This window comes from Argiope bruennichi, chromosome 8, assembly GCF_947563725.1.
Source record: "Argiope bruennichi chromosome 8, qqArgBrue1.1, whole genome shotgun sequence".
NCBI lineage: Eukaryota > Metazoa > Arthropoda > Arachnida > Araneae > Araneidae > Argiope > Argiope bruennichi.
The window spans coordinates 114,993,871-115,021,308 of record NC_079158.1 but is presented as its reverse complement, the minus strand read 5'-3'; the positions used below and the strand labels follow the sequence as shown (position 1 = coordinate 115,021,308).

The 27,438-nt window shown below is 30.3% G+C and overlaps 1 protein-coding gene across 1 annotated transcript in view; it reads left to right on the top strand.

The window, feature by feature from the left end:
- Positions 1 to 27,438, top strand: part of LOC129980728 (uncharacterized) — an 84,634-nt gene that overhangs the window by 33,188 nt on the left and 24,008 nt on the right. The window contains exons 12-19 of the mRNA XM_056091110.1: positions 209 to 352; positions 3,625 to 3,787; positions 6,864 to 6,891; positions 14,096 to 14,221; positions 20,497 to 20,602; positions 22,551 to 22,632; positions 24,229 to 24,281; positions 26,718 to 26,814. Coding sequence (XP_055947085.1) covers positions 209 to 352; positions 3,625 to 3,787; positions 6,864 to 6,891; positions 14,096 to 14,221; positions 20,497 to 20,602; positions 22,551 to 22,632; positions 24,229 to 24,281; positions 26,718 to 26,814 — 799 coding nt within the window. The remainder of the gene's footprint in view (positions 1 to 208; positions 353 to 3,624; positions 3,788 to 6,863; positions 6,892 to 14,095; positions 14,222 to 20,496; positions 20,603 to 22,550; positions 22,633 to 24,228; positions 24,282 to 26,717; positions 26,815 to 27,438) is intronic.

The following is a 27,438-nucleotide window of genomic DNA, read 5'->3' as shown; positions in this document are numbered from 1 at the left end:
CAAAATTAGCTCCACAGCTATTGTAGTAGAGACCAAATATACACTAAAAGCTGATTGTGAAAGTTTTGTATAACTTAGTAAAGTACCCCCTCCCCTTAATATAATCCAGCTGTAAGATAGCGTTTGTAAATATCCTGATTGCAGAATAATTTTAAGTAAAAAACTGCTGTCATGATATTTTTATTTATTTGTTCATTTTTCCCCACAGGCTTGAAAGGCAGGCCTCCGCCGATTACGAGCTGGGTGAGACCGGTATCAAGATTCCGAAAGGGATGATCGTTACTATTCCCAACTACGCCATGCACCGAGATCCCGAATATTTCCCCAATCCAGAAAAATTTGATCCAGATAGGTAAATACACGTTTCGAATAAATTGTTTTATTTTTAAGCGTCCAGTGCTCTCATAATATCTATTTAGCCATTATTAATAGATTCAATTTTTATTGTGCTTTGAATAATGTAAAAAAAAATATTTCGTAGAGTTGTAATGTTATTGTCAATATTAAAAAAATTCATCAAAAATCGGACATTTCTCCTCGTAGATAACATCCACATTCCTATCTCACCCATTTCTTAATCGTATTGGATACCGACATTTCTATTCGTATACGATATCCGCATTCTCATCCCACCTTTTTCGTAATCATAACGGATACCGACTTTTCTCCTCGCAGAGGATATACACATTCCTAATCCACCCCTTTCTTTATCGTATCGGACACCGACTTTTATCCTTGTAAAGTAAGCAATTAACTTCAAAATTAAAAGGCGATATCACTTATTCATTATAACATTATCAAATAAATGTGTTAAATTATACCTAATAATTTATTTATAATAGTTTCATGATTATGATTGCTGTTTCCCAAATGAATATGATATTCCCAATGAAATCATATTCCCAATGAATAGGATTGCTGTTTCCCAAAATCTTGCCTGAGTCCATTTTAAGTTCATTTACGTCCTGTTTTCAAAGCAACACAAGGGCTATTTTGGGACGGATCTCGTAATTTTGAACCGCTCTTAGATGACGGGAACGAAATCTGAGTTCGTTCTCCCTCACTCTAAATTTCCACTCCACACCAATGGGAGGACGTTTGTCCCCCGACAGATTTAACGTACACTAGACCTGCTTACACGACAACCTTCGGCGGAATCCGGTCTCGAACCTGAAACCTTGCCACAAGGCCATTGCAGCCCCATGTACCTTGTTAAGTAGAGATAACAAAATAACTTGAGTAATTGAAAAAAAGATTAAAACAAAAATTTATTGACAAATGAAAAAAATAAATGATTAAATATATTCAAATACTTCCTAAATATTCCCACATTAAAAAAATGGTAACAAAATCCAAAATATCATTTATGCTTTCCCAGAGTAAATCATTTACAGCAAAGCATCATTTACAGGTTTCTCATTTACATGTCATTTCATCATAATCCTGATACACTCATAACCATTGTAATAACAATTGGTAGGGCGTAGTATTCGCGTCCCTTGGGTTGCGAGCTCGAACCCCACCGGCCGAAGACTCTCCGTGTGTATGGTGGCTGGCTCAGGTATAAACCTGTCGTGGTCACAAAATCCGCCATGGCGAGAGTAATACCACTAGGTGTACTGGATCAGGGGTGATCGTTTCTCTGATTCAGGTCTAAATTACGATCTGTGGATGAGTGAATGAAGGGCATGAATGAAGTCCGTCCCGTAAAAAGGGTTATGACATGTGTGTAGCTAAGTCGTACTTTTGGCCTAAGATGGCGCTACTAAAAAGCAAGAGACGCAACTTTGGCTTAAAATCACCGACTTCTAAAGTCAGTGGGCTTGTCTATGACAAGTGCCATTAGAAACAACAACAACAACACAAATTATTTCGTTTATACGTCACTTTTCCTTGTTACTTCGAGATCACTTTCGAAGAATATGTATTGTAAGTATCGATATTATGACTTCGCAATTATTCACAACTGCCAAAAAAAGAAAAGAAATTATAAGATACTAATTTAAACGATGATGTGAAAGAATATAAAGGAATTTCCTGCCCTTACTTTCAATGGATTCCATTCAATTTATTTTATTAATCAAAACAGAAATGAAAATATTCTGTGGATTTGATTCGATTCATAATGTTGCATTATATACTAATAGAAAATAAATTCCTCAGACGACGGCAAGATTTTTTAAAATTAAATATTTGCCTGCATAATCGTGAATTATATGAATAAAAAATATATAAATTGTTCTCAATAGAGGTAATAAAAGTAGGATTTTACCTATTTTTAAGATAAATGTTTCAAATTTAAAAATTAATTATTGTTTTTGCATGTAGTAATTTATTAGAAGTGTCTTAAAATTTTTTTAATAATGTCTCTTAAATGAATTTTCACTGATAGTAAATTTGTAATGATTAAAATTTCGATTATACGTCTTTTCATTTTTTTTAGAAGTCGTTTTACGCTTGTTTTTTGAAATCAGTATAAATGTTGTTTTGCTTCACTTTTAATGTACGGTTAATAACGCAGTCAAGGATCTCCACAGATTGAACTTTATATTTAAAAAATATAACTGTTGTTTATATATGAATCCTAGAAATTTTGTTGCGGCTCTAAACTTTATTTTATCTCCAAATGTAACGGTTAAAAATCAAAATTTGTTAGTTTTTTTTCCCTTCTACATCAATACTACTTCTTCAATAAATTACTTTGGACAAGAAGTAATTCCATTAGTATTGTAATTCAAATAATAATAATAATAATAATTAATTCACTTGAATGAACAATTATTTGTAAATTAAAACAACAACAACTTGTAATTTAAAAAGCGTTGTAAGGGAATAGTGCTATTTGAAAATTTTAAATACCTCAATGGAGTGTAAAATTAATTATTATATTTACTGATACATATGCTGGCGTCCAGCCTAGTAGTAGCGCGTCTTTCCAGTGATCTGGGAGTCCCGGATTCGAATCCTGGTTCGGGCATGGTTGTTCCTCCCTGTGTTCTATCAGTGAGGTGTGTGGAAGAGCCCCCCTCCCCTGAAAAAGGGGTTGTGCAAGCGAGTATGTGTGTGTCATCTTCATATGAGCTAGAAGTCAGACTTCTGCCCTCGGGTGCTCAGGGGTCCTTACCCTCAGAAGCTACTGCACCTCTCTTTCCCTGATCTCTTGGACTTGGTTTGTATTGGAGCTCAATCCAAGAGAGATTAGCAACAACAACTGATACATATAAACGAATTATTATATTTGCTGACACATATAAAGAAAATATTGTATTTACAGATACATATAAATAAATTATTGTATTTATAGATACATATGAATGAATTATTGTAGTACAGTTACATGGAAATAAATTATTGTATTTACAGATGCATATAAAATGGATTATTGTATTTACAGATACATGCAAAATTAATTATTATATTTACTGATACATATAATATTATTGTATTTATAGATACATATGAATGAATTATTGTAGTACAGTTACATGGAAATAAATTATTGTATTTACAGATGCATATAAAATGGATTATTGTATTTACAGATACATGCAAAATTAATTATTATATTTACTGATACATATAATATTATTGTATTTACTAATGTATAAAAAAACTTTATTGCAGGTGGACTGTTGAAGAGAAAGCGAAGCGAGACCAGTACGCTTACCTGCCTTTCGGTGCCGGACCCAGGAACTGCGTGGGTATGCGATTTGCTCTCACAGAAGTGAAAGTGTGCATCGCTCTCGTCATCCTGAACTTCAAGATCAACAAGAGCTCTAAAACTAAGGTACTTAGATTGCTTTCCTTATTATCGTAATATTTACAGACTGGTCATTGTGTTGCGGTTTATTGGCGCAAAAGTCATAATTGTCAATGTTGCGCAAAGTATATGATAGGAATTTACAGGCTGACACACTATCTGTATACTGGCACGCTTAATGTGGCGTACATAGTGAAAAAATAATTCAAAATGCTATACTGAGCATATCTTTGAAATTATGAATTACAATATCTGGAGTATAGTTACTTTTTGAGTTAAAAAGGCTTACTATAAAACAGTTTTGTTTAATTATAAGAGTTTTAATTGAAATTTTAAAGTTTAGACACAAACATTTCAGAACATTTTATTGCACTAAATCATTTTTATACCTCTATTCATATAAAAAGAAACAACTTTCAAATGTTGTCACCTTATTTAGGTTCTGTTATTCTTTGAATTAAAAAAAATTCAAAATATTTGTATCATATTTTACAACAATACTTTTCATTGTTTTAATCATGTTATTATTCGTGTGTGCATTCATTCGAAAAACATTTATTTTGATTATTTAACAGAAAATGTTATTCAAAATAAGGAAAAAATAATAACAATTTAAAAAGTTATTTTTTTACAGGATGTGGATTATAAAATTCCACCATTTCACAACTTCAAAATTAGTATAAAACATCAAATATTTTTTTTATAATACAACAATTTATTCATTCCTAATAAAATAACACATATCTTTATGAACGATTAAAATTCACTGCATAACACTGCACCAACCTTAATCATAGCAGCACACACAACATTTTCGATTCGTATAAATTTTTTTTCATTTAATTATGCATTTACTTTTGATGTATAGCATTGTCAACTGAATGAAAAGCTTTAGTTAAAATATTAAACTATATGACTATAAATAACTTCAACTTTTCGAAGTGGGTTAAAATATATTCCACGATAAGCTAAGCAAAAGCTAAAGGGAGTTTTTAGCCTTCCTAGTCTCATAGAGTTAACTTTCAATTGTTGTTGCGACAATTAAAAGAGTTTTTTTTTAATACCGAGAGAAAAGGAAATTATATAATATTAATGTGTTATTACATCCGGAGATAAAATTTGTCTTTAAAATTTCTTTTACTGTAGATATATGTTTTGTAGATGCGACTTATAGGTCCAATTGCTAAATTTTATCAAATTGTCTTAAATGCAAGCACTTGTTAACCCATTACGCCAACCAAAGGTCACTGATTTTTGTCACCCATGCAGAGTTACTACATCTAACTCAAACTTCAAATTACTAAGAACGGAAATCAAAATTCTTAATGTAGCCCTTAACATGTTTTCTGAAACTCAATAAAATGGCTATTGTTATTTCTAATGGCTCTTGTCTGAACAAGCCCACGCCATCTAGGGCCAAGAGAACGACTCAGCTACACACACGTCACAACCCTTTTTACGGGGCGGACATTTCATTCACTCCTCCACAGATCGTAATTCAGATCTGAATCAGAGAACGATCACCCTTGACCTAGTGTCCCCAGTGGTAATGGAGGACTTTGTGCCCATGACAGATTTAACGCGTGTCAGCCACCACACACGCGAGGAATCTTCGGACGGCGGGGTTCGAACTCGCAACCTAAGGGACGCGTATCCAACGCCCTACCAACCAGGCTATCCCGGCCGTTATGGCTATGATTATCATCAAAGGACCCGAATATCGGATATCCATCGCAAAACAAAAGATTACAAAGCCGATGCAAAAACATGTAGCTTAAATGATCGTCAGTTGATTGCAGTAGAAGATGTGAGTAAAAACTTAGACCACTTATTACGAGGCGTTCGTACAGATGATTCTTGGGCTGATGTAGCCAGAAGCATCGGTGATTCAGTCTTTCTTAAAGGTACTTGATACGGCCATGTTGCATCACATTAAGGATAATAGCAATTTTTGCCATTCACGAGATATCCATATTGTTGTCTCAAAACAAACTCGCCTGTCGAGTGCCCCTTATGCAATTTAGGAGATCGAGCAATTATTGATTAAAGGCGCATATACAAAAGTTAAGTTTCATATGCGAATACTTAAATACAGGATGAGATATTTCTCATATGAGACACTTGTTAAAAACTTGAGGCTGATAGTTGTTTTTCCGCATACGAGAGATACTTCCAGGTATTTATACCAACAACCAACTGCGTTATTTATTTAATAGTTATATTATTTATACCGGCGTTAAATATTTACTTAGATCGTGAAAGAAATTTTTAATCTCCAAAAATTTGCACAAGTAATCACTAAATAACCAAATCAAACAACTTTAAAAAAATATTTATAGTGACATGCGAAATAGCATGTAGGATACTACGAAAAAGAGAATAATAATTCAGGGGAAATTTAAAGGATGCAAATTTAAAATATTAACCGATCTTTTCTGGTTCCTCACTAGAAGATTTTTCTTTTTGATATTAAATTTGGTGGCAATTTGTATATTTTAAGATCGAAGAAGCATAGTTTCAAACCCAGATTCCTATAATATTCGTCGTATGCATCCACAAGTGGTGTGATATATTGGGAGGGAAAATCCATCTCAGGTGTTGCTCTGTGTTTTTGTCGCTTTTGAAAATCGTTCGTTCCAGTCCATATCAATCAGTACAATGGATCTTTAATCTTACAAAATGCTTTATTTATTCCAGTTGCTTTCATTAGAACCAGATCCGATTACGATAACTGATGGTAAAAAATATTTCTTACTAAAAGTCGAAAATCTCCTACAATATATTAAATTAATGATTACAAATATAATGTTGTGTACATATTGCGTATTTACATACTTTACTGAAATATCACTTCTTGAATATACCAGTTGGAGTCAGTTGTATTACTTTCTTTATTATTCTGTTTATTTTCGAAGATTTCGTTTGAGAAATTCTTTTTCATTATCAAAGTGATCGGTTAAGTTTTCTTTCTACTGAATTGCTCTAAAAAAAGGGGGAAAAGTAACAACTATCTTGTTTGAAAAATATTATACTTTCGCATTTTGTTCCTGCATATATTTCCAATAAACGTTATTTATAGATATTTTCCAAATTATCATTTTAGGTGCCTTTGGACTATTTCATCGGCCAAGGTTTGTTGCAACCAAAAGAAATATTCGTTTCTATGGAAGAGAGAAAAGATATTCCACTTGTGAAATAAATGGAACTGTGACTAACTTTGATTTTAAAAATCAACTGTGTAATTTGTAATATATATACATTTTTCTTTGATTTTATGCATAATAAAATATGTTTTATTTATTTAGAATGAACTCCATTTTGTGGCAACAATTAAGGCCTAGATGACTTTCAGAAAATTTTCTATACAATCAAGGGAATTGTTTTTATTAAAAAATATTAAAAGGCAATTATGATTTGTAGAGTAACAAAACTGAATGGAATAATATTATGAAAGGGAATAATTATGAATGCTAGTAATGCTCTTAAGTTTTACAATAATAACACAAAAATATACCAGCGAGAAAAAATACATCGCGAATTAATTAACATAATTAATATTACGATTAATTATCAGATTAGGCTTCATCCATAAGGAAAGTTGAAATGTTTTGCACAAATCAATCGAGTATACTTTTTTGCTCTCTCATAATCAAAGAAAATTGTAATTGTTAAGTAATTTTATCTAGATATTTATAAATTTCGCAAATCTGTAAAAAGTCAATGCGCTAATGAAATGTTAAACGCATATTAACACTATTACGGATCAATGGGTTCACTTATAGTGGATGTATGGTGTGAAAACACAATCCGCAGACCTCAGTAGAAAACAACAACGACGTTTATTAAACACAAAGAACACGAGTACACAGACGAGACAAATACAAAGAAGGCACCTATATACAGCCGAGACGAACGCACAGCAGCACACTACAACACACAGTAGCCCACAAGTAGTATTCGACCAGAGCACACAAAGCGGCCATACAGAATTTAGTAGGAGAGGATCAGACGGCTGAAATTTCCCACTGTCTTCTCGCTTTAGCTGTATTAAACTACCGACTCACTGCCACACGACTGACTACTTCACATACAACTTGCTGCTGCTTAAACAATAGGCAACAGGACTCGGCACACGGCTCAGTTCAGCAATAACTTGAGCTCCACACAACGCTGGCACTCCACCGTTGCTTCGCTATCCTTTCGAAGACTCATTACTTGTCTACTACTTCGACTACGCTACAATTCTAGTTCATTGCAGCTTCAGACTACCATCTTTTTAAAGTTTCCGGAAGGTGGGCCTAGAGCCTTCCGGGCCAATCAGGCATATCTCAGTTCCTATAGGAAGAATCATTAAAATTCTGGAAGTTTCCAGCCTTATCTATTTTCTCGCCAAGTCACCAAATGGTCGCTTAAACTCTGGGATCACTAGCGCGGCACCCGAACAGCATCCAATACAGGTGAATGTAAATCAGTCTTTCCTGTGAAAGAACTAACCGTGCTGGGAAGCAACTTTACAGGCTTGTAACAATAGTTTTTGCGCATTACCTTAACAATAAAATCGTGGATGTGTGTCAAGTATTAGATTAAATCCTTCTACGAATCGATATTTTGACTACAATTATTCATCCACATGTAAATATTCATAATTGCGGTTAAAATTTATAAATGTTAAAAATATTAGTAGCGTATTATATTCTTACGCAAAAAGTTTGGTGGCTGTAAGGTGAGATAAATCTAAGGGACTGGATAATAGAAAACAATGCTTTATTTGCATAAAGAGAATATGGAATTTCTAGAAAATCATTCTAGAGAACACGAAACGCAAAAAAACACAGGCAAAATGTACAAAAAGAACAGAAATTAAAGACAAGCAGACAGTAAATCAATAAAACAATAGAAAACAACAATTGCACTTACTGTTAACCAACAGAGAGTTGCTCTGTTATCAGTACACCAACGACAAAATCAATCTATCGCTTCAGCTTCTCGAGTTCTTAATTATTTTTCTGATGAAGCGTTATTCACAATGGAATTTTCTAAAAAAAGCTTCAGATCTTAGTTCCTAATAGAGAAAGGACCAAAAATTCTTGCAATTTTCCAACTATACCTCTATTTTCCAGGTATTGTAAAGTCTCGATCCAATAACAGGTAGCGTTATGATCAAATTCTTTATTTACAGCTTTATTACATAAAAACAACTCTTTCTCATCTAGATTAAATGAATGATGCTATTTATAGCACGAAATTTAAACAAGAATAGTTCCTCGAACAAATTTGGAGAAAACGCCTTCACAAGAACAGCTAACAGGAGGTTGGCGTCTCAGGCTACTGCAGGGTTAGCTCTAGGAATCCACCGAATTTCCTTCGGGTTGAATTTTTCTCAGAAGTCCACTTCATACCAAGCTCCTCTCTTCCTCTTCTTCCGAAAAATCTCACCTTTTATCTTTCTCTCAGACTCCACCTTTCCTGTCCACTCCCTGTTACCCAATCACCGTTCAGAACAACCTGAATCGTCTCTGGTCGCCCGTGGGAAATATCCATTGATGATCCACCCTCCACAATGGGAAAAATGAAGGACATCTGGAGTGTTTGACACTCTCGCCTTTCGAAGACACGATTTATTTCCCTGGGAACGCACATGTGGTTCCTTATCTGGATTAGCACTAATTGGCCAGACGACCGTACTTAAAAGGAGGGTCTTCCATTTGGCAATCTGGAGGCACTTACCACTGTGGGAGTTTCGTTGATGAAGAATGGCCCGGAATGTAAATTATCGAGTGTGGGAAAAAGGAATGTCACAGTGGTCACCCAGGGAAGAAGCTGAATCATTACAGTATATTACTTATATGGTAGGGAAGCGATATTACAGATTCATAACAATATTATGTTATAAGATTGGTACATTATAATATAAAAGCGTTAAACATGCATTATTTAAAAAAAAACTCAGAAAATTATAAGTTTTAAATGAATTTGCATTACTAAATAAATTTGCAATAATCAAAATTGTTTATTAAAATTTTGATTTCATGCCCTTTCATTTATATTATACGTGATTTTACTTTAGTCGTTTGAAAGACATATAAAAGATGCAATGTCCTATTTTACACTCAATCATCAATCAAATTCCATTTCGCCGTCTCAAACTCTCTTGGATGATGCGAGAAGCTGCAAAACTTTCTTTCATCAACAAGACATAGATGAAATAATGGCAATATAATGAACATCGAACTTCCTACAATTATCTCATAACAAGGTTGGATAACAAGATATCTTATAACGGATTGATACCAATACTCAATAATACACGTTAATACTTATAAATATCTGATACTTTTCTTCCTGATACAGCAGGTAACTGATTCCTTTCTCTTAGAAATGAAACTTGGCACTCGGTAGGCATCAGTTTTCGCATTTGCGGCGAAAATAGGGTTGATTGATACTTATTTTTGCAACTTTAGGAATACTGATACTGATACTGATACTCAATTGTACCTGATATATATTCGATAATCTTATATTTAATACATCCTGCAGCCGACCCCTTTGCCATCTATAGGTATTAAAATATTACCTGTTAATAAATATTAGCTTTAAAGATCCCTACCTCTGCTCAAATTACTTGTTACCAATAACCTTGATTTTAATTTTAATTTTATATTTGCTTTTAAAGCATTATTAAACAGTAGATCACAATAATTCTTAATTTTATTAATAAATTTTAATATATAAATATTATACAATAAAACTAATTTTCTTTTTTTATTTCTAAGTATTTTGTTACGCATTTATAAGAAAATACTTATAATTTTGAACAAAAATTTAAATATTTTCTCTTTCAATGCACTTTTTAAAATCTTTATATTCTGAAGAATTGTATTCCTATTCAATGCTTGATTTTTAGTAACTTTCAATTAATTTACTAATAATAATTCTATTGCTTTAGTTTCCTATTTGTTTCGAATTAAAATAAAAAAGTGTTTAAAGCAAAATATATTTATTTAATCATGAAAATTCTCATCACACTTTTGTATTTAATAAACACTACAAGAAAAGATAAACAAATGGATTAAAAATACATTTGCATCAGATAAAGAAGAAATAGTATGTATGAGAAATTAAAAAACATAACACAGGCCAAAAACATAAACATGCAAAATATAACCAAGGCAATCTGATACTTAATATCATGGTGATGCATATATTATCTTGATACTTTTTATCATATTGAAATATTACCATACAACTCCAGTCGAGATTGGCGTGTGATACTGATAAGAATGTGATACCAAACTGGGATTTCGCATTTTCAGAAGAGGCATCGACCTTGGATTTGACAGCAATTAATTAATAAGTGAAAGGAATATATTTGCTGATAATAGTTAATATAAGAAAACCAGCGGGTGTGATTACCCCAAATCTTTTTCACATACACTCTAACAAAGCTGTTATCCCCCAATTCAGCCCCGCAAAATGTCATTAATTTTGGATAAGACAGAAAATGCCTTGTAAGGCATAGACGTACAATACTCACGAAATTTTAACCTTTCGTGCGAATTTAACATTTTTACTGAATCTATCGTGTCATCTTGGCGAATTATTTGGCGATCAATTCCCGGCGTGAGGTTAATAGTATCCGAAAATCGAATTTGTGTTTTAGGTGACCAGCCAATTAAAACCAAAGACATAAAAGACCTTTTTAGCAAAAAGAACGAACGGACGGCGTACACGCAAGGCGAAATTGAAATTCAGAGTGTATGAAATTGGCAGCCAGCATAAATGCAAAATTAGAACGTTTATTGATTTGCTGTAAATGAAATCAGCGGGACTATCGCATACTCTCTAATAATGGTATTATCCGAGAGAACGTCTTAGCATTTTTACTCAATCTATCGTGTCATCCTTGGCGAGTTATTTGGCGATTAATTACTGGCATGCGTTAGTAGTATCAAAAAGTCGAATTTGTATTTTGGGAATGTTTTCTCAACGGACTGAAACAAAACTTTGGCGCAAAATTGCACTTGTAGTCACAAATTCCCATGCCAAATTTGATAGATTTAAGTCACTGCGGTCTTGAATTATCACTTTTACATGTTTCTAAAAATACAGACCGACAGACGGTCAGTCCCTTGTTTGGATTTGGCTCAATTGATAGGTGTCTAGACTATACATATTAATTCTGTGTGTCGAATGTTCTCTATCTACCTCTCTTTGTTTTGAAGTTTTCGTGCTAAAAATTTGAAAGAAATCTACAAATATGGTATAAAAACCATATACCAAATTTCATTCATCTAGATCAAAATATATTTGAATTATCTTTGTGGCAGACAGACATTTTCCAAAAATGTGTTTTTCGAACTCATGAATATCTAAAATGTGGAGATTCGAATTTTTTTGACGATAAAATATTTTCTTTATACTAAGTATGCGAGAAAATAAAAAGAGAGACTATTGCTTTCTCTAAAATTGAAATCTTATTAAATTTGGCGATTTATTGCTTTGAGGCATCAATTTTCTGCTCCTAGGGTAATTAGAATTTGGAAAGAAAAAAAAAACGGTTTGCCACATTTGGCGACTTATTGCTTTAAAAAAGTACAGCTCAGAAGGATTTGCTGCTATATATCCGATTCTTCAAATCGTAATATTTAAGAATTGATATTGTTCCGTACTTGTAAAACCACGCCTTTGGCGGTGGAGCATCGTCCCTTGGCGCACTTTGTAACTACGCCAACCTGGCAACCATGTAATATCTCAGAACAGTTCTATAATACTATCTAAAGTTCTCCAACTATCTCGCTAAGCACACATAAAAATAAACGCATTTTTTACAGTCCGCTTACTCTTTTCATTCTCCAACGCAACTCCGCACAAATATCTTATTGTTCTTTCAAAGAGAACTGAAAATAAATATTATTTTTCTGGCGATAGGAAATATAAGGTATTAAGATTAATAGTGCAGCTAAGCAAATTATTTCTAAGCTCAAAAATAGCCCTAATTCCATATTATTAACATTTCTAACTCGAAAATAGTAAAAGTATATGGTACAAAAACTATATCATAAAAAAAAATACAATAACAAATTGTACCAAGAAGTCAGCAAACAAACAGCGAAATAATGATCTATAAAATATACAATAACTTATTTGTACTAGATTCTGTAAAAACTGAAGACCAATTTTTATTTAACTGTTGAAAAGGTGCTTGATAGAATGACTTTCTAAAAATATAGGATTTAATCAATATCATATATGATTTTGATCAAAATAAGATTGGCCAAACTAAATCAAATAAGATCAAAATAAGATTGGCTTCGGCTAAACTAAGATTTAATTTAAATCTTAGTTTAGCCAAATTTATTGGCATGAAGTTAATAATTTAGTCAGTAATTATGTCAGTAAATTTGGTGCAAAAAATTTGAGTGCAAACGGGCACATACATTTGCATTTTTTTTTTTTTTTTGTATTATAAGAATTAATTGAACAGACATTATCTGTTTCGTCTAATTGTTGTCATAAGGACGTTTCATAACTATTTTTTTATATCTTTTCGATAGTATTTTAAAAAATTTTAGGACACTTGTCAAGGAAATTTGTGGTACATACTTTAACCAATTCAAAAGGGCTTACGTAAAAAAATATTTGTATGAAAGATTTAATGCATTAGAAACATAAAAAAAACATGTATACTAACGATCTCGTCCAGGGCCCGACTCAGCCTAATTGGGCCCTGGAACAAAAACTTCTTTGGGGCCCCCCTCTGCTTCACTACTGTAGTAATGAAGAACCGAACTTTATGGTGGTATTTAAATTTTTCATCTCATTATAGATATATAACAAGACTTAATTTAAAATAACTATAAAGTCCCCCCCCCCTCCAATGGTCAGAACGAAATATCGTTCTGTCCATTTTATTGATTTTCTGACAATCTGAAACGTAAAATAAACTTTCTATTCGATTTGGCGGGCCCGCCTGATGTGGGAGCCCGGGTCTACTGCCCCGTATGCCCTTAGTCAGGCTCTGATCTCATCAGGAGCAGAATTAAGATATTTTGGGAAACCTTTTAAGATGATCATATAAAATGTACATTTCGACTTCTCAGTCAATACGCTTTGCATATATTTACATTCGCCATCCAGTGAAAGACACTATAATGTCGGATAGAAAAGAAATCATCTTATTTTTTTTATTGCTTAGTCCATCATCCATATGCGTGATGCCAAATATTCTAAAATTAATTATTTTATGAATTAATTTTAGATAGAAAATATTTCGAAACTGTTGAAAATAAATGCAGAATTTTGTCTAACAAATAAAACGTTTCTTTTATTTTACAGGAGAAACTGGAGTTCCAAGCAGGTGTGACATAATTGCTGATATCAAAAGAAATCATGGTGGAGATGGAGGTGAGACCGGACTCTCTTGTGATCAGCTGAGGGAATCCAATGATCACCATAACGAGAGTATATCACTTTGCAGAGTTTTATTTTGCACAAATTAAATTCTGTGACTTTGTACATTTTTTCCTATTTTTCATAGATTTTATTAATAAAAAGTACAGCGGACATATATTATTACGAAGTGTCTCTATTTTACAATAACTAATTGTTATTTATTTACTGAGAAGTTCACTCCGTCCATCATTATTCTCCATCAGTTTCAAGGACGAAGTATTTTTGTTGGATTTAAGGTATACCAGTAATGATATGTTTGACGGAGCGCCTAGCCCCTAGGGTTGGGGCTTAATCTCCGGTAGATGGAAAACTTTTAAAAGACCTGGCTTTCAGTAGTTGACGCGATCATCTTCGCAAAAAAGTCCGATGAACTGGGTTACAGGAACAGACAGAAGATGAGGAGTGAGGTGCATGACGAAGCTAAGGTAACTAATGACTGACAGGATGTGATAAGAGGTGCAACATGGATTGGGAAAACGCTGCCGAGCAATTTATTAAGTTTATGATAAATAAAGTTAAGTAAAAATAAGAAGTAATTAAAATGGAAAAAACAAAAGATTAGGGAGGGCTAAATCAAAATATTACGAGGTCTTTTAATACGGAGATTAGGATTATATTTAGGTATATCAAGTACTGCTTTGTTATCATGATTGTCAATATTTTTAAAAAAATTTTCAGCAAGTTTTTTAATAAATTTTTTAAGTGGAGGGTAATCAAGTGCTTTATACATGTTGGTGTTTGGCATATACCAGTAGCAGTTACAAAATCTTCTGATAAGGTTGTTTTGTTGAATTTCTATTATTCTTAGATTAGATTTAGCAGCATATCCTCAAACCGGACATGCATATGTTAAAACTGGACGCAGATAGGCAGTGTAAATAAGTATTTTGTTGGCCCTGCTCATTTTGGAGTTTCGAGAAATTAAGGGAAAGAATTTACGAGTTAGGTCTCGAAACTTCTTTTTAACATAAATAAAATGGGGTTTCCATGTTAGTATATTGTCAAGAATGACACCTAAATATTTGCATTCCTTAGACCACGGGATGTTTTGATTTTTAAATTTACGGTATACCACCAAACTTTGCGAATTATATATCACAGTAATTTTTTTATTTTTTTATATAGAGCGGATAGATTGCAGATATAATATATAAAATTATTAAGAAAATGAGTATGTTGATGATTTGTAGATTTCAAACGCAGATTAACAGAAGTTATTGTCGGAATAACAATGTTATTATCGGAAATATATTTATTTGGGTTGATAATTATTTTCTAAATCGATTTGCTTATGACCGGCCTTCTATCAACTATTCGTCCAAAGTTAGACTATTAAGAAATCTGCCACTGTGGCCATGACTTCGAATACAATAATTATGAATTCATTAAAAAAGGAAAGTAAAACAACTTTCGGTCAATGTGAGCTTCAAGCACATAGATATCGCCTGTGGTTAAAGCCCAATACCTAGGGATAAACTGCCTTCCAAAAAATTATGAGAGAGAATTTAAAAGAAAGATTTCAATGTTTTTAAGAGGAGAAAGTAGAATTTATAGAAATGTAGAACAGGAAAATGTAGATTTTATATAATTTGCATTGAGCTACAGAAGTTTTCTAAAACAAACAGATGTAATTCAAAATTTAAAGAAAATACAGTAAATTCAAATATTTACAAAGTTACACAATGGAAAAAAGGCGTTTTGCCAATATCCTGATACGTTATCTTTAAATATCTTGCCGGAACAATAGAATAATAATAATTCCATGATCAGTGCATTATCCCTTTTTTTTCTTTTTATGTTTATCTAATAATAATGGATTCTCTACTGACAGCATATAAATGAGATTGGTTACAATGAATGGCATTGCCTTTTATCACCTTGGCGACTGTAAATGAAAGGTTAATAATTTGATTGTTACAAATGACCTGAAAATGCATCAGATTATGGTAGAAAAGCATGTGTGTAGTATTAGAACACATTTTATAAATTAAATTCTTAAATAACAGAAGCAAAATTGGAAAAAAAAATATGTTCGGAGTTGGAAAGTCAATAACTAAATTACAGTTATGCAAATAATTAGTTTACTACGATTTACACATTTTTACATTTTAGGCCTATTTCAAAACCTCACACTCTCTCTAAAATTTGTTTTAGAATTCCCAGTTTAATACGAAATATAAATGGAACATAAAATGCAGAGCGTATACTTTGACCCGATTTCCAGAATTTTATTATTGATTTTTATATTTATTTATTTTATATATTGTCACGTTTATAGGCTTAAGGAAGAGAACACTCGTAGAACAATATTAGTTTATTCAAAGTAAACCAAAGACCTCGGTTACTATAAAGCAAACTCTTATATACAGATATAGAATGTTCTAGAACATTCCTAGAACTAACTGAAGAGGAAATGACGTACAAAGATTCTGAGGAAATTATAATAATGGAATATTCCAGAAACTTCTGGAAGAGCTGAAAGGAAAAGAAATAAATAAATAACAAATTTATTTGGTGAGGATTAAACCAGCAATCTCTTTGCCCGCAGTCCGATGTCTTATCAACGAGCCACGGTGACATGTGGCTAGCTTCGTTGCAATATTATATATATTTTTTGTGACAAGTATATATTTGTCCATATTAAATGATATTGCATAAAATAAGTCGTTATTAATGCATGTTTCTTGTATTATAAATGACGGCTATCTCGTATACTTTGGTGAATTATTGTTGTCATTTAATTTCCATCCACGATATTCAGACCTAAGTAAAATAAAATGTGTTTTAAAATATAAATAATATGTAAGATTATATGTGTTATTGAAAAGTAATTACGTAGAAACCAATCAGTATGAAATCTATAGATCATTTTGAATTGTTATTGTTGAACAAAGTATTTTGGAAAACGAGGAATTTGATAATGGGATAAAATACAATAATTAATCAAATTGCGGTCGCCAAACTGTAATATGTTTTACATCGTCGATACATGGAACGGGGGGGGGACATAAAATAAGTTTCTTTTTCCGACTCAAAATTTCGTACAATTATAGATATCTTGACAACAAGATTCTATCAAAATCTATGGGAAGGATACAATAAATGAGTATTTTTATATAATTTTAAAGAAAAAATAAATCTAGACATGAAAAACACGCCACTCTTAGTTTTGGCATAAATCACGGCATCTGAAATAATTCTCAGTTCATTCTTTTCTAATAATATTTTTAAATAATTATTAATAACACTGTTCTTCTGTTTTGTTGCTTTTTAATTACAATAACGCAATAATCAGTTATTAATTCGCAATAGTTATTAATAAAAATATATTTTTTAAAATAAATTAATTTAATTTAATTAATTAAAACTTAAAATAAATTTTTATAATGATGAATATGATTTATTTAATGAATTCAAAAGTGAAATGTAAAGAATTTAATTATTTGATTTATGTTTTATTTGTAAATTTGGTCTTCATTTTAGTTTCATTTATAGGAAGTTTTTTTTTATCTATAAAAAATCATTATTTTATATGACCAAAGAAATTTATAAAATAAAAGATATTTTAAGCAGTAAAGCAGTAAGCGTTTTTATATGAGCAGTAAATGATGGAAAAGGCGCAAGTAAAAGTAGAATATTTTCGATGCCCAAAAAATTATTCTCAAATAAAATAGCCAAAAAAAAATATTTATTTAATTAAATTATCTCAATTTTTATTAAATAATCAGCATCATTAACAATGGGAGAGAAATCCAGGATGAAATATTGCTAGCAGCAATGAAACGGGTTTAAGTTTTACTTCAGCAATAAAATATGCTGTTGTAAAATACGCTTAAAATATTTTTTTTAATTGTGTAAAAATAGAAAAAACTTTCAGAAAAGAAATTATTGTTCAAAAGATACTTTTTGGAATTTTAAATGACACAAAATTCATTTTTGAACTGCAATATTTACGGAAAATATCACGAAAACACGATAAAATTTACCTCAATTTTTAGTCAATTAAAACTTTTTTAAATCACTCCGAGAGGTACATTCTCGTCCTTCAACTTACATATGTGCCAAACTTAATAGTTCTAGAAAAAAAACTCTAATGGCACTTGTCAAAGACAAGCCCACTGACTTTAAGCCAATGGTGCGTCTCTTGTTTTTTCAGTAGAGCCATCTAGGGCCAAGAGTACACGTCGCAACTCTTTTTTCGGGGTGGACTTCGAGCATTTCATTCACTTATCTACAGATCATAATTTTGACCCGAATTAGAGAACGATCACCTCTGATCCAGTACCCCAGTGATATTACTCTCGACATGGAGGACTTTATGACAACGACGGAGTTATACGTGCGCCAGCTACCGCACACACGGAGAGTTTACACCCGGTGGGGTTCGAACTCGCAACCCAAGGGACATCAATCCAACGTCCTACCAACCAGACTATCCCGACCCATTAGAAAAAAAATGATCCGATCTGTAGAACGCCAGCACACTCTCATAATCACACACGCCATTCTCTTTTATTATTACTAGAGATGATCTCCTTCAAACATCTACTTTTAGTGATATAATTTTCATGCATAACCTGACATCGGAGTTACATGCATAATCTGGTTATTCTTATGATTATTCGTCGAATCTTCTATGTATTTCAAAGAATTACCAAACTCAGATTAGGCCATTAATGGCCTCATAAGACTATTTGCCAGTTTTTTAAATAAAATTGTGCCTATTCATATTGTTATAAAATTCTGATATTTGCTACGTAATGGCATGCTGAATTCTTTTCTTAGAAAATTTTTCTTCTTTTGTAAATAAACAAGCAATATTCAAAAAAAAAATTATTAAAATTTTATTTTTCTGGTTAATAAATGCATTTTTAAAAAATTAGCTTTCAATTTACTTTTTAATAGTTAAATAATTTTTCTTCTATTTATTTCTCAATAATTAAATAATATCTCAGTTTTTTCAGTTTTTTTAAAATGTTTATTGTACATTTTTACATTTTTTATTTAATAACTTCGAAACCTAATTGTCTCTTTGCAAAAATTAAAGCATGATCATGAAGTGAAAAGAACACGATTAATAACCATCACAAAAAAAATATTCTTGCCATTTTTTTATTATTACTGTTATTTCTTTTTCTGCAATTGTTAGGAAATTATATGCTATTCACTTTTAAAGAAGCATTATTTGTAAATGTAAACGAATTAAGAAATAAATATTTACAAAAGAAAAATACAAAATTAAGCTTATTTTATTTAAATTTCAAAGCAACTACATTTGATAATGCTTACTCTTCGATTATCTTGGAAGAAACTTTGCGTTTATAATGTTATAAAAAAATACAATTATTAAAAAATTGATCCTCAGAATTCTATAAATATCCATGTTTCAGACATTCCTGTGTCAGTAAAACACAATTTTGGAATTATTTATGTATATATGTCCCTCAAAAACGCAAAGAGCTGCAAACGAGAAATTGGATATGTGGCCCTTTTAGCAAATATGTCGTATTTAGAAGGAAATCCATGAATGAATCTACAGACGAGAAATTCAAATATTTGGTGAAGAAAATTAAGCATAGTCAATAAGTTATTAAAAGTGTAAAGCAATGCCAAATTCTGTGCCCAATTTGTCATAGGGTTGACTGCCTGTCGGTCTGTATGTCTATGGGAATGAGAAAATAATATTTCGACATGAGAATGAGAAAATAATAATTCGGCAAAGAAATCTGACTTTTTGTTCTTGTCACCAATATGTGTATCAAATTTAGGATCAAATCTGTGTTTAAAAAAGCATCCAAAATCCATGCATTCGTTTCTTCACGTATCATATTGTGATAATACACAATAGAATCGTAGGGAGAACAATACCGCCGTTATATTAAGAACAGAATTTTCAAATAAATAATGTATTGATTTCGCTTCGCTAATAATTTCCCATGGAGTTTAATTTTTTATTTCATTCTAATACATAAAAAAACGTTCTTTGATTTTTAAAATTAATAAATTTTGATTCTATCATTTGCTGACATTAAAATATCTTCTCATCCATTCGAGCGAAAAGAACAACACACGTGACCAAAATGAGCCTCCCCCACCTCACACACACCTTTTATTTGTTTACCTTTTTTTGTTTGATTTCAGAGAACACCTAAAGATGTTCCACGGTTATAGGGCGACTTCTTGTCCATTTTCTAAAAGCAAAATAATTTGTACAGGAAAGAAGTTTTCATTTAGTTTACATATATCATTTTTAACTCTAATGCCCGAGTAGTATTAACCAGCAGTTTCAGTTGAATACAAAACAGAGAAGATGGCCGACCCTCAATTTCTACTGGGAATAATTGTGGCTATTTTTCTAGTGGTGATATCTGTCATCATATTATTTCATTGGTAAGCTTCTGACATTCTTTTCCATATTGAAACTTTGAAATTGCAAGTTTTTGAACACATATATTAAATTCTAGAATTAAATATGTTTAGGAAATGCAAAGGAGTCTCATACTGAATCTAGCCATTTTAATAATTTAAATTATCCATTAAAGCATGATTGTTTAAAAGTAATTTTCAGTTTGTTGTCAAAAAATATTATTCAACATTTAATGTAAATTTTTAAGAGATTTCCTTTGTAGGCTTAAGGAAATAAACATTATTGATTTTTTTATAACAAAAGTTTTATAGAAGATGGAATAATATTCTAAACGGTTCGAAAAATATTAATAAATCAGTCTTTATTGTAAAAAATAGTCAATATCAATAATCTTAAGGAATTCCAAAAAATTATAATTTTCTTCTTCTCAAAACTTGACATTTAATTTGAATTATATAAGATTGAGAAATATACAGTACAACTCATATAAACAGCTAGTAGATGTCGCCACGATACGATAGGCGGCATCTCTACAATAGATTTCATTTTTTGAAACTGGATAAAACTAGTTTTTAATAACATATGACGCTTTCTACATATTCTAATTACAGTGAAAGACAAATAAAAAGCACCAAGCATATTATAATAAAAATAAAGAAAGAAAATAGAAATGCGTCATAATTTTCCGCCCCACAATCAGACTATTCAAAAAACAAGATAGTTGCTCAAGTTAGTGTGTTTAAAATAAAGACTACGTTACTATTACAAATTTCGTATACTGCATCAAAAATCGATTCATCATAATAACATCAATTTATAATCCACTGTATTAAAAGGAAATGGCGTTCATTTAATAGCAAAAATACACACACACCATTACATCTAGAAAGTTACGATCATTTAATGTTGCCAGATGAAAATAAATAATAAAGGAACATCGATTACGATTCACAGTATATCAGTATATGTTTTTGTTGTTTCATTAAGTATTTAATTGTGTGGTTTTCTTCCATTGTGGGAAATAAAAAAAAAGAATTCTCTAAAATATCTATGTAGTTTAAATGCCGAATAAAAAAATAAAATTACAATACCACGAAATTTAGAAGATAGAACTACTCGTTTGCATTTCCGATATCATGAGACTAGTCTTTTATTAGGAAAGTTCGTGCACATAATAAGCAAATATAAACAGAATTCAATAAAACCCTCAGGGAGCAGCGACGGTTGAAAAAAATTAAACAGTAAACGCTATTTCTCTATCACATACTCTTATTTAATTTAATTCGCCAAACTAATTTTATAATTATATTTGTAACAAATGCAAAAAAAAAAAAAAAAATGACGCAGAAGGCTGTATGTTAGTTTCAGAAAAATGGTTTAAACATAAACAATCCCCAAATTCTGTCATTTGTTTGATTCACTAAAAAAGAGTTTTTCAAAATTTTAATTGAAAATCATTGGAAATTTTTCCTTCTATTTTCCTCAATCCTTTTGAAGCATATTTTTGCACAACGGTCATTTTCAAAATTATTCTAAGATTCTAAAAATTAAATTTTCTGTGATAACTACACCATTTTCTCCCCTTATTTGAACAATTTTTAAAAAAATATTTCTATGTACATTTTGCATCAATATACTTCATTTTTTTTCAGTTGCGGCGTTAAAACACATCATCCTTGTGACGACATTAAAATTATTTTTTGTTTGGGTATGTAACACTATGAATGTTATATAGAAAAAACACATTCCAAAAATAAAATTAAAAACAGATTAATTAAGCCTAAGACATTATCAAGCTGGGATGTTTCTAACTCATGGCTTGAATGATCTTTAAAAAAAAAATTTTCCAAAACAACAAACGTATAAACGGAATTTTGCTGCATTCTAAATGCATAAAGGTTAGATCTTTCAAACGGTACTTTTATGTGTTTTCTGTTTATTGGAGATTATTTTCAATATTTTTACTAACAGGTGGGAGCCCAAGAAATATGACTATTGGAGGAAAAATGGAGTTCCCTTTGTGGATCCCTTGCTGCCAGTACAAAACGAGAAAGTAAGCAAAAGATCACTCTCTCCCAGATACATTTCATTAATTGAAAATATATACAATCTTGCAATCACCAAAAGCTTAGCAAGTCTTATATTTGGTCTCAAAATAAAAATCTTTCAATAATATTTCTGTAAAAACTGTTCTGATATCATCTTTTGATTGATAACAGTTTGGAGAACTTATACTAATAATAAAGACATACATACGTGCATGTGTATTGGTGCTCTACAGGCCAGATCGTTTGACTTTCAACTACAAAATTTGGCATATATAATATATATATATATATACATTAGAAGAATCGATGTGTACCTCAGAGCAATTTTTTTTATTTTAATTTATTAAAAATTAAACTGAAATTTAGTCTTTTCCTACGGAAACTTCCGAAAAGTTGTTACACAAAAATGAATTTTACATTTTTCTAAATCTCAAAAAAATTATCTTTTTAATAGTGTCAACTAAATAGCTGTAAAGTTCTGTAATCTAGATTTAAATTATATTAAAAATAATTTACGTTTTAAAATTATTTTTGAATAAATTAAACAAAACAATGAAAATATTGTTGCTAATGAAACTCAAATCGTTTTCATTTTTCATCAAATACTTAATCGCGCGTTTTTTTCCCATTGTTGAAGAAATAAAAAGAATTATCTTTAATATTTATATCATTTACGTCTCTATTATTAGTAAAGTAAGTAGATTATAATATAAGTAAGTAGATTATAAAGGCACGCTCTTGGTGAGTTTGTCGTACTTACAATGAAGGTTTAACTTTAGAATCGAGTAATGGTGAAAAAAAGTTGAAGTGCTTCATTTTTAAACATTGCTGCTCTTTCTATGATGTAATTGGATTTATAAAGGCAATAACATAGTTTAAAAAAATCAGTGAAATGCATAGAACAATAAGCAAAAAGACACAAGGATTCTAAATAAATATTATAAAATAATAATAGTTATGATAGGTTTATAAAAACTTTAAAATATTTTGCCGAGGAAAGTCATTAAGAGCAAGTTGTAAAATATGTTTAAATGAAAATTTACCAAACTATTGAATCTTGGCGAAGAAACAGGTAACCAAAGATTATTAGCAGTTTATGAAGATGAAAACACACTAGAAAAAAAATCACTTTTTTCACTAAAAACAAACCATGTAAAGAAGAAATCAAGCTCATTTTACCTTGGTACTAGACATTGAAAGAACCGTAACATGATTTTCATGCAGTACTTAAAACTTCAGCATGGTTCGGGATGGTAACAATATGTAGATTTTAAGTCTTTCACTGTTAAATGTGTAAGAATTCATCAGAATCTCTAAAACTTTACTTCATATTTGAATTCTACATGATTGTCTTTTAACTTCACACAAAAATTAACAGCTTGTAATTAACGATTTATAATAAAAATAAATTAGCGTACCCATAAATAAATATGATTAATAATTGAAGACAAATAAAATTTGTGTTCAATATTCACACTGTTTACAAAATTTAGAATGATATTATTTTTATTTCATTCATTTATTATTACTTTCTCTCAATATTATATTGCTATCTTTTACTATAATTCATTCTTCGTATTTTTTTTTAAATTTTATTTCAGCCTTTTAATGAGATTCTTGTGGAAAGGCATCAGAAACTTGGGGAAATATATGGGTGAGTTGATAAATTACAATTTATAAACGACTTACTATTTTGGTTTTCCATCTGTGATCTTTGTTTGAAACAAATGTGATATGTAAATAATTTGAATTAAATTTTAACTTTGTAGAAAATAACAGATAATCATAATCCAAAAATTTTGATATTTTATTCATTTCAATGAATTTATTTTAAATCAATTGTGTGCGTTTTAATGTCAAAACAAAAGTCAAGATTCTGGATTTTTCAAAAGCCAACTCAGAAATGTTTGACAATGGATGAAAGAATTTTATAATAGTTTTCTTGTAGAATTAATGGCACGTATTTAAATAACATGAATTACTTTATTTTTTAAATATAATGTCAAAAGAATTCCATTTGAACACGTCATAGTCAGAACACAACATTCTTAGAATAAAAATATTAAAATAAAAACATGAATCGTGCATTAATAAATATTGTCAACTGAAAAATTTATAAATAAATGAAAATTACAATGCTAAGCCCTCATTTTCGTACTTAAAACATCTGATTTCTAAACTTAATGTAAAAAATAATAAAAAATAAAAATAATAATAAATAATAAAAAAAATAAAGAAAAATTGAATTAATACGATGCGTTGTAGCATGGTAATGTTTTAGGATTCATTCGTCTGTCTTTATATTTTAAAAAATTTACTCTTAAATATAGTAATGAATAAATTTGATTTAATATATTGTTATATTAATTTAAAATAATAAAGATGAAGTGCAACTAAAAATGTATTTAATACTGACGTAACATGCATATACATAAATATCAAATTTAAAACAATGGAAGGTGTTATTGCAAAATATATTATATATTTTTTTTAATTTTATACGTTTAAAAATTCTAATATATAATTATTTAAAATAATACACATCTTAAAAATATTTTTAAATATATTAAAATTATTAAAAAAATTATACGAAAATAAAACGGGTACCTATTAGAAGCCAATTTTTTAAATCTTAAACTGAAGTACAAGGAGCTTTGGAACAATAATATGCTCTGTAGTTATTAAGTAAAACGTAGAAATTGTGAATGATTTTTTAAAAATTAAAATGTAATAAAATTTTGAAATTCCTTTTTTGGTGAGCATCTAATACTTAAGAAATAATTTTGTTCCATTTTTAAAAGCTTTAAAACTAAACAGTGGGGGGTCTGTCTTGTCAAACGTTTTGAACAAATTTTGCGTCACATCTGTCGCATCATTTACAGAAAATCTGCATTATTTGTAGAAAATATGATGCCTTTGAATAGTAGCATGTTAAAATAAAATTCAAATTGACGATAAGTAAAATTTGAAGTAAAAATAATAATAACAAAATAAAGAAACAAAAAAATTATTGTCAGAATTTCAAATGTATTAAAAATGTCGCATTACCTGTCGCTCACGAAATAATTAAAATATTGTATTACCTGTCAGCTCACGAAATAATTCAGTTTTTAAACATTCATGAAAAAGAACCATCTTACATATGTATATATATAAAATTGGTGGTTAAAGTACTGATCCTAAAGCTGTAGAGCTGGACTTTTTAAATAGATGCAGATGTTTCTAAATAAGAAAGAAACAGGGTTCTAGAACAAAAATTATCTTCCGAAAAATATTTAAATGCCTGTGAGTAAAGTGTGACAAAACATTTAATAATTATCTGAAATTCAAAATCTCTTTGAAAGGGTGAAATATTGTTCGATTACTGTAAATATCACAAAATATTTTGATAGTAAATACATTACTGCTGAAAGAGAAAGTTGTATCCAAATTCCCAAACGATTCCAATTGGATTCCAGTTGTGGGATTAATAAAAAAATTAATGCTATTTTACTATGTATTGTATAATTTTGCCTATTTAATGAAGAAAATATAACCTTTAATATATTGAAGCATTGGTTTAAAATATGAAACAAAAGAATTTAGCTGACTAAAATAGAAAAAAATTAATTTAACATTATAGTGGGTGTGTTGTGATTTTCTAATGAACTGCCCAGTTTTAAATACACTATTTTTAATTTCCACAAACACAGCTATACTTCAAAATTTACAAACACACATAGACAATTAGGTTATAAAGAAATATATTCCACCGTTTGCAGCCGAAGGCATTAGGCGTTAGCGCAAGGGTTGCGCATAGGGAAAAAGTCGACCTCAGGATGCAGGTCTCCCGTTCAACTGCTTGTCTAATGTAAAACGCCACAAGGGAACGCTCTCTGCTCAAAGGGAAAAAGAGGTGCTACAACATGCAATATTTTTTCTGTTAAAAAATTCTGTTAAAATTCTTATATTTTAGAGTGGTCTGTCAATTTAGTTTGCATGTAAGAATAATAAGTGAAATATTTATGTCATTCCGAATTTTTCCATAAACATGTCATTAACGAAATTCATTGTCGGAATCTTTCGTTAAAACAATTATGTAATATTTCAGTTATTTTGAAGGAGAAAAACCTAAAATTTCCATCGGAAATCCAGCTCTGGTGAAAAGTATACTGATCAAGGATTTCTCATTCTTCAAAGGTCGAAGAGTGAGTATAAAATTTCAAGACATTTATATCATACTTTATAAAAAGTTTTCCTTTTTGTTATGTTTTAATAAACATTAGATAAAAATTAATTACTAAAAATTAATAAAACGATGGAAAAAATGCTAATGCTGCATGCTTTCATCTAAATGTTTCGCGATCATTATTATAAAATAGATCATGTGGTAATTTATATGGATAAAAATAAATAGAATCATCATAATAGATTCATCAAAATATCAAAAGTTTTTTTTTTTTTTTTTTTTTTTTTTTTTTTTTTTTTTACGATTACTATATTTTTTCTATAATACGTATACAAGAAAATAAAAACATACTGATCAAGTATTTAAATTGAATAGTAATAAATGTTCTTTTTTAAACTGCGCATTTTACACGAGATGAGGATCTGAACATTCTCGTTTAATCGTCACTTCTACAGAATTCGAAGCAGACGATATTTTTTATGAAGTTTCTGAAAGGACACAAAGACGACACGATCTTTCTTTGCTTGAAATAATATCATAAGACCCAATTAAAATTAAAATAGCAACAGAAAAATATTTTTATTTTGATTTTAAAACAATTTCCAAAAACAAAAATTATGGATATTCTTGTTGCACAGACTTT